This window comes from Orcinus orca, chromosome 17 (assembly GCF_937001465.1).
Source record: "Orcinus orca chromosome 17, mOrcOrc1.1, whole genome shotgun sequence".
NCBI classification, from domain to species: Eukaryota; Metazoa; Chordata; class Mammalia; order Artiodactyla; family Delphinidae; genus Orcinus; species Orcinus orca.
The window spans coordinates 28,005,919-28,015,239 of NC_064575.1; the positions used below are offsets into that span (position 1 = coordinate 28,005,919).

The 9,321-nt window shown below is 31.6% G+C and overlaps 1 protein-coding gene across 5 annotated transcripts in view; it reads left to right on the plus strand.

The window, feature by feature from the left end:
- LRRCC1 (leucine rich repeat and coiled-coil centrosomal protein 1) overlaps nt 1-9,075 on the plus strand; it is a 35,024-nt gene extending 25,949 nt beyond the window's left edge. For 4 of the 5 annotated variants that reach the window (XM_033439822.2, XM_049700750.1, XM_033439825.2 and 1 more), the window contains 5 exons: nt 742-905; nt 3,502-3,710; nt 3,803-3,940; nt 6,448-6,583; nt 8,402-8,605. In XM_033439822.2, coding sequence (XP_033295713.1) covers nt 742-905; nt 3,502-3,710; nt 3,803-3,940; nt 6,448-6,583; nt 8,402-8,524 — 770 coding nt within the window. In that variant the 3' untranslated portion in view covers nt 8,525-8,605. Of the gene's footprint in view, nt 1-741; nt 906-3,501; nt 3,711-3,802; nt 3,941-6,447; nt 6,584-8,401 lie in introns of all 5 variants that reach the window. The other variant, XM_033439824.2, reaches the window with a different exon arrangement.
- The last annotated feature ends 246 nt before the right edge of the window (nt 9,076-9,321 follow it).

Here is a 9,321-nt window from a genome sequence, read left to right on the forward strand (position 1 = left end):
TATGAAAGGAGAAGTAGTCATTTGCCAGTCAAACAGGAATGAAATTATACTTAGGAATTGGGAAGTAGTTTATTACACCTGTTATGAAGTTATAGCTCTGATTTTTTTGCTGTTGGTTTTCTTCCCCACTATAATTTGATTACGTTTCTGAACAGGTATACATTTCTTTCTTATCTAGTGATTTTAAATTATTTGTACATATGCAGCATTCATTTTTTTTTAGCTAAAAATGTTGCTAACATTTATGTTGTTATATGTGGAGAAATGTGAAATCGTTTATGAATGAAAACCACTTTAGGTTCAGATAAACTTACCTTCAGTCTCATTCCCTTTCCAGTCACCATAAGGCAAGAGATATACACCATTTTAAGGCATTCTTAGAGACTTCACAAATTATGAATAGTAGGTGTTGGCCTAAATGGAACATTGTTCATTTGTCCATTCCATATAGAAATCTATAATATGATTTTGTTTGGACAGCATAACATGACCCATTAAATATTTCATGTCTGAGTTACTTGTTCATGATTTGTGGTTTTAGGTTCTCAAATAGCCACAGTTGTTTAGAAGGCCTTTTTGTTCTTTTCCCCTTTCCTCTTCATATTGTACTATTATATATTTTGTTTCTTTATTCAGCTTTTCTTTTTATTTACTATATTATACATTGTAAAATTAGATGTTCATAAAATATAAATTCTCCAAGGTCTTTTTAAGTTTTTACTGATGATGTTTGTTTCTTAGAATCTTCTCTAGCCCAAAATCATGGGAGACTAGAGGCTCAAATTGAAAGTTTGTGTAAGGAGAATGAATCTCTGCGAAAGGCAAGTGAACGTGATAATGACACATTAAGAATTAAGTGCAAAATCGTAGAAGACCAAACTGAAACCATTGGAAAATTAAAAGAAGTAAGTTTGACATTTTATTATAGGAAAAGAACATGTGGAAAGTTTGAAAAATCTGTGGATCATAGTATAATAATAAATATTTGTCTCAGTGCATCCCAGCTGTTATGGAATTTAAGACATATTATCATGTTTTTTCTTTTATGTTTTCCTCTTTGCTTTTAAAAGTTATATATGACATTTATTTATTAACTTGAAATTACTTTTACCTCAAAATTTTACGGAAAATGTTATTATGGCCCTTTGAAATAATTGGAAGTAGTGTCCATAAAGGGTTAGGAACCACAAAAACAAATATTTTATTTAAACTTTTCATTGTTTAGTATCTTCCAATATTGCTAATTCACATTTCGAAATTATGACAGAACCTGCTATCCTATATTTTAAAGTATCTGAATAGAAAGAATGTAAAAGATTCTTGCTTGTTCCCAAGGGAAACCGTTTTTACCCTTTTCTTCAATATGGCCTATCTTAAGAGAGAATACTAACAGGATCACTTGTTTCAAAGTATCTTACATGAAAATTTCCAGAGAAATATTCTGAAAGTTAGCTTGAACAGTGAATCAAATTTGAACTCCAAAATTTTCTTCTAGAGATTATCTTTAAGGTATAAAAATAGCTGAGAAAGGGTTTTTAAGAAACTTGTGAGATTATCACCAATAAAGTTAGGAACTCATTCTTTACAGTAATTATAACTACCTAAGATTTGATTTTTTTTTCCCTTAGTCATTTTTAAGAAACTCCTTGAGAACTTAACTTCGTCAAGTACAGAAAATAAAGAAACATATTTATCACCATGTTGCTATATCCATAGCTAGATTTAGGCTGTGAATGATTTAACTGTATAACCCTAAACAATTATACTTGTTTTCTGGTTTTGCATGAAACCAGAATTTCAATTATATCTGTCATACATGCCAAGCTACACTGAAAATTATTTAAATTTTTTAGCAGTGAGCATTTTTTCTTGTTTTAAAAATCTATACTTGGTATATAATACTTGTGGTTGACATAACTGCTTCCACAGTAAGACTACTGCTTATTAATCTCTGAGCAGAGTTTTGGGAGGAAATGACTAGAAATGAATAAATAGTGGAGCCAAAAAACAGATGACTTTTAGTCTTAGATTTTTGGTTAAAAAAAAAAGTTTTCAGATTTTCAACTCATCATTTTTCTTTTCACAACTTAGTACATTTACTTTAAAGAACACTGTATCAGTCTCAAAGATATGAGCATTAATGGTACATTCCATCTAATCACAGAACATACAGAGATAGCTAGGCATAATTTCTTTTAGCAGTAAATTCATCATAGCTAATAACTTGAAGGGATAATGACCTAATCTGCAAAATTTGGAGTTCAATGTTTTCAATTAAGTAGATCCTGTAGTTAGCTTCTGACTATGGAAATTAGAAACAAATCTTTTGAGATTTGGTTTCCTCCTGTGTATTATTTTGGTACTTTTAAGTATGGATCACAAAATTCTCTGATGCTACAATGTTATTCTTTTTATTAATGGGGTTTTTCATAAGAATCTTCTATAGCTTTTGTGGATTCCTAATATAATGTGTCAAGACTGCTTACTCTTAAGTACGAGAGTTGTGAGGAGAAAATAAACAATTCATGCCTTTTATGCAAATGTTGGTCAAGACTAGAAGACTACCTGATATCTTTGCTTAGAATTTTTAGATATATAACACACTGAGGAATTGAACCACATATTTTAAAATAGTGATGAATTCATGCCTAAATTAGCCTTGTTCAGTATTTGTTTGTTTGCCTCCATCTTCTTCCCAAAAGGGAAAAAAAGGCAAGGTGGGGCAGGGGAAACAGGGTAAAAACAAAAACTGCCAATTTCATCTTTTCTCACTTTCAGAGACTGATATCAGTAGTTGGTGTTATAGCAGGGCTGTTCCTGCCGTCCAGGCATACCCCCTTAAAGCAAACATGTTCATTGAAGTAAATAACCCATATAAGGCCTAATACCTGCAAACACTTAACAGTGCCTAAGGCGGTCTTGAGCTTTCATTATCCTCTGATTTGTAATATGCAAATAGAGGATAAAGTATGACTCACAGTATAGAAGATATAATAAAAGGAAGTTTGGGGGGATGTAGAGCCTATTTTCATGTGACATTGTAATAGTGATGAAATCATACTTTATTTTAAAGTATTTGCTCATCCTAATGCAGAAGATGCTTGTTAGCATAGTAGAAATAGCATTTTAATTTGTATCATACATGAACAGTGAACATAAGTCTTTGCTGTATTCCATGTTAATTGAAATTTTCATTGCACAGTTTTCTTTTCCTTCTACTCCCTCTGTGTGGTTGGTAGTTACTAACTTAATGAAATAAAAAGTGTAAATAGTGCATCTTTCTTAGTGGCAGTTAAAACATAGTAGTAGTGCTATTCCTTATTGATTGTGATTTTTAAAATGTTTTGTAAATCTTTTCTAAAACATTCTTTGTTCAATTTATTTTTTAATCTATAGTTTTTATAACTTTAAACCATATTGAATTAATTAGGAAATGAGACATTCAAGATTAATAAAAATAATTATTTTTTTAAATAATGATTTTTTTCTGTAAAAATGAAGTGTTTACAGGAAAGAGAGGAACAAATCAAAATATTACACGAAAAGATCACTGAAATACAAAAATGTACCCAAGAACAGCTTGATGAAAAATCTTCACAACTGGATGAAATAATTGAGAAACTAGAAAGACACAATGAAAGAAAAGAAAAACTAAAACAGCAGTTGAAAGTAAAGGAATTAGAACTTGAAGAAATTAGAAAAGCTTACAGGTATTTTACGAATTTCCTGTTGAGAAATTACATGTGGCTTAATAATTTCATATAACCAATTTTATTTTTTAAATTATTTCTTCTCATATTAGTACACTTAATCAGAAGTGGCATGATAAAGGAGAGCTTCTGTGTCATCTTGAAATGCAAGTAAAAGAAGTGAAAGAAAACTTTGAAAACAAAGAAAGGAAACTTAAAGCAGAAAGAGACAAAAGTATTGAACTGCAAAAGTAAGGATTAAGTCCTAAAGTATGTGGGATATCTTTAAACATAAAACTGAATTGGGATGGGTGGGTTGTGTAGGACGGCGGGGGGATGGGGGTGAGGAGGGTAAAAACATGCTGAACATAGGTATTTGCCAAGTACTTTATTTCCATTCCATCTATAAAATGATTATAATAGTCCCTACTTTAATGTTTGATGTGAGGTTTAAACTTTATATATATGTGTATTTATGTATATATATATGGTTTGTATGGGTTATTTAGCATTTAAATAGTGCCTGACACATAGTAATTGCTGTATAAATATTTCATTTTTATTACTGTAATTATTATTTTCAAACTCTGTTTGAATGAAAGCAGCAAGTGATATTTTTGGCTGTTGTATGTGGAGTTTAGAGGAGGAAATCACTGACTACCAGGGACAGTGAGCTCCTGAAGAAGCTAAAACAGATTTAGGTAGCAGTTGGCCTGCACCAGCTGAGGATAAGAGTTGATTTTAAAGAAGGGGAAGGAAATGTATACATATATGCCATTGTTTTATGGATTTTATAAAATACTCTAGAGGAAATGAGGGTTTTACCTTGTAAGCTGTATAACTAGACTTGTTAAAATAATTTACAAAGTTGACTGCCTTAAAAATTAGGTAGCATGGTTTAGTGACCAGTGCTCATGTCAAGATACAGAATGACATAGATAACATGGCATATAGGTAGCCCGAAAATCTCATATAGAGAGAGATAGGTTCCCATTATATCAAGTCTAATAGAACCTGGAAATTTGATTTCTCATATTTTAATTCTTTGAAAAGGTGTTATTTTACTCCCCAGAAAGTTTTGATTGATAATACAGTCATTTGTTTATTTGCTAATGGACCCTGTTCCACTTTGCTTTACAACCAAGCACTAATACAGAGACCTTGACTTGGAACCTATTGCAGTTTTCTTTCCTGCTGGTCACAGCTTTGCAGTTTGGAGTCCTTTTGATCCTAAAAGAAACAATCATTTCATATAACTAGCAGTTCCTAAACTTAATAAAAATCATAAAGCCTGACAGTTTTTAGAATCTCTTATATTGCATTGTTTATCATGTCTTTAAGAGCAAAACAATAAAGACCTGATTTTATACATTAATGCTTTTATGACTAAGATTGATAATATGATTTTTAATTTAATGGAATTTTAATAAAATAAGTAAATTATTGTTCATAAGAATAGATTTTATTTGCATAGTTTCTTATAATGTATAAATTGATTTTTTTCTTATATCTTATTTTGAACCCAGCAATAATTTTGTGAGGTTGGCTGAACAGGCAGGACTATTGTGTTTTATAGTTGACAAACTTTAAACACAGAGTTTGTGACTAGCCCTTAGTCACATAGCTACCAACTGTTGCAACTGGGAATAAAAAAAAAAAGACTTTTGATTCATGGTCCTGATGCTGAAAACTCATCCTCTGTACACTGGTGCCGAATCAAGTCTCAGAGACAGAGTTCGGGTGAAATAGAGAAGAAGGGATTTATTGCTTTGCTGGGCAAAGGGGGACACAACAGGCTTGTGCCTCAAAAAACTGTGTCTCAGCCTGAGAAGTGAGGAGTTTTATAGCAATGGTTCAAGGGCGGAGCGGCTAATAAGGATCAGGGTGTGTGCAGTGCCTGCACTCCTTTAATCTGGCCTCAGGTGGTCTCCTGATGAGCTTCTCTGGTTCCTTTAATCTGGTGTCAGGTGGTCTTCTCCCTAGTCTCTGCATCCCCTCCCTTCCCTCATTAGCAACTGTTTGAATCTGCCCTTTGGAACTCAGGGAAGGTCATGGAGGCTGGAGTCTATTCCCTACAAACAAGAAATGGGGACACAGAAAGGCTTCCATGCCCAGGAGCCCCACAGGGTCTTGCTTGGTTTCAGTCCCAATGTTCAATCCACTATTACAATGGGCTGTGCCAAAACCAGGAAGTTTGTTCATTATGGACTTAACGTTTTTAATAAAATTATTCATACTTAATATAAAGGAATGGGTATTTGGCCTATAAGAAACTTTTAGCACTAAAATTTTGTGAATACTGTTTATAATTTATTAACATAGGGTTTTACCCATTAAGCATTAACATAGGGAAGTCAGACATATATGCTTACAAACTTGAACCTTCCTATAGTATATATACCTCAAATTATTATCACACTGCTAATACATGGAGGAAAAAAAGATTGATAGTAGCATCTAAGAAGGTGCTTATAAACCATATTCTTAGACTCAAAATAAATGAGAACCAATGTACTCTAACTTTCAGAGGGTAATAGTGTAACAAACTTCCATTGATGTTACCTTACTCTATTCTGTTACTAAGATTCTGTTGGATGGTGAACTACTTATATCTTTAGTTACCCAAGATAGCCCTTTTCTATTTAATGGAGTTATGCTTCCATTAAAATATGAATGTAAGAGCTTCCATCTAAAAAGACAAAAAACAGCCTAATTTTTATATGTACCAGTAGATATGTGGGTTTGTTTTGTTTTTAAGGGATGCAATAGAAATGCTTCATAGTATGGATGATGCATTTAAAAAACAAGTTGATGCAATTGTTGAAGCTCATCAAGCTGAAATAATACAGCTGGCAAGTGAAAAGCAGAAATGTATCGATTCTGCAAATTTAAAGGTACTGTAAGTAAAATTCACTTTGATAATCAGTATTAAATTGTTATAGCTAAGTAAATAGGATCTTTGACAATGATAAAAGAGAAAAGGAAGCATGATTTAATAACCAAATAGATGTGAAGAAAATTGCCAGTACAATCATGAAGCCAGACCAAAATGTCGGTAATACTTAGATTAGGTGTAGAATATAATTTTAATGAAACCAAGATTATAAGTTGATTCTGATGTGCACCTGCTCCATGAACTCTGGATAAAAATTTCTGTATCCCTAGCCAATTTCAGCTGGAAGCCCCTTTGGTTACACATAGGCAAGATGAGAATGTGAATGTATTAAATACAATCCATCACTACCTAGGACGAGTTCTCAAGGAGTGTTTTATTATCAGTTAGGGTTCAAAACTATCAAATTTCTCATTTTAATATCATTGACAAAGGAATGGGTTAGGATGATAATAAATCAGAGGCAAACATCAAAATTACCTGCAGAGCTTTTTAATAATACATATGCATGTGCTTCCCCCTCAGACTTTCATTCACTAAGACTGGGATCAGACCCAGGTATTTTTCTCAACAGGTGCTTCTGATATGACCCCTCTGTTAAGATCCACTAGATGGCAGACAGTTACAAATTTCCATTTTTCCCTGATTTTGAAGTAATAATAAGAAACAGATAAAAGTCTTTAAGACTGGAGATTTATAAATCAGCAACTGGAAAAGGAAAAGAGTTAATAGAAAAGGAAAGTGATACTTCATATATTATAATCAAGGTTGTATAATTAAATGACATTACTATCAGGAGTCTGTGTAACCAGAAAGGGGGATTTAGGTCTTTGGAAATAATCACAATGAATAAGGAAATATAACTTGTTCAAAATTTAGTTCTTTATTTCATTTCAAGTTAACAGATGTTTCAGATATTTTATTTAAAATCTACCGATCGTTGAACAAGAGTACATTAGGTATTACTAAATAAAGTATAAAATTAGGCCTTTAGCTAAAAGGAAAATACTGTGTTTGATTATGGACATCTTGCCAATATGATGTAATATCAAAGGGAGGTGTTTGTTAGAGAATAGAAAAATTTCACCAAAGCTTAAATGCGGTAATCATGAAAAAAAATTGTAAGGCATCACATAGAGGTGATCATTTAAATTAGGAAAAATGTTTTCAAAGGGAAAAAAATTAGGAAGTCTGTATTAGAGATTAGGAAGAGGGAAGTAAACAGAAAGGGATGATGATATTGGTAATACTCTCAGGAATGTTGTATGATAGGAGAGAGAGTTTCAAGCAGAAATTAATAGTATCAAATACATTGAATCCTAGGAGAATGTAGGTTAACAATAAAATCATAAGATGATCTCTCAAAAATATGGTCATTTATAACCACCACCAGCAATTTTAGATGGAAACGGAGGTTGTTTCAGTTTTTAAAGTCAAATTCATGATTCAGCATTCATAATCAGCACAGGACAGTGGAAAGATTATGTCAGAAGACTGGGTATCATCCAAATATGCTCCTGAGAAGCTACACAACTTGAACAAGTTTTCTAAATTATAAAATAGAGTTAAAATAAATTACCATGTGTTAATCACAAGAACCTATAAGAAATAAATGGATAATACACATGTAAGTACTTTGTATACAGTATAACATTTTCCCTATTAGTATTTGAACAAGTTAACATTTTATTAACCTCTGCTTTAAATGGACATCACAAAATACAAAATGTATAAGAATAAATTTTTCACTTTTTTGCATTTTTTTAAATACATTTTCATTAAGAAATGTAAATGTTATAAAATTTATATGTTGATTTAGGTTCATCAAGTTGAAGAAGAAATGCGTGGACTTCTGGAAGAAACATGCAAGAACAAAAAAGCAATGGAAATAAAAATTAAGCAACTTGCTTTTGCTCTAAATCAAATTCAGCAAGAAATGTGATGGTTCTGAGAATGGATTGAATTGAAATGAACCAGCAGACCTATTGTAAAAATGATTAAATATTGTGATAGTAGTAACTGCTATGACTTTGAAATGTCTTTTTCTACACATTTCATTCTGATTATATTTTAAAAGACTTGATCAAGTATTTATTAATTGTATATGTAGGGTTTTTTATAATAAGTTGTTGACAATTATGTGTATTAGAAAAACCTACCAAAATAACTAAACTTAAAACACTTTTTCTTGTTTCTGTGCTGTACATTGTTTGCTAATTACACATTTGCCTATGAGGGAAAGTATTTTAATATTGTTGTTAACCTTACTGTGTTGATGAAGAACGAATTATATTTATTGGTTGTCCTTTAGTTGACATAGCGCCATTCTTTTGAAAGGCTCATAAATGTAGCTAAAAAATATTTTAAATCTGTATAAGGGATGTGGTATTTTTAAGAATGCATATGTAAGTATCTCCACATCACTCATAATGACCCCTTTTTATATAATGCATATGACTTTTTCATTAAAGATTACATTTAAGGTTTTATAAACATTGTCTCAAGAGGAACACTTCCACTGTCATTCTCTCATTTTTCCTTTTTAGTTACTATTTATGAAGAGAATTCTTATTTTGTAACTGGAAACGGTTTTCTTCCATTTCATATCAGTTCACTTATTACTATTTCACTTTTGTCATCTCTTATGTTCCTCTGTATTCAGAACAAAGATGTAAATACTATTCTCCTTACTATTTCTGAAAGAATATAATACCTAATTCTTAACTAATAGCCAGTGAA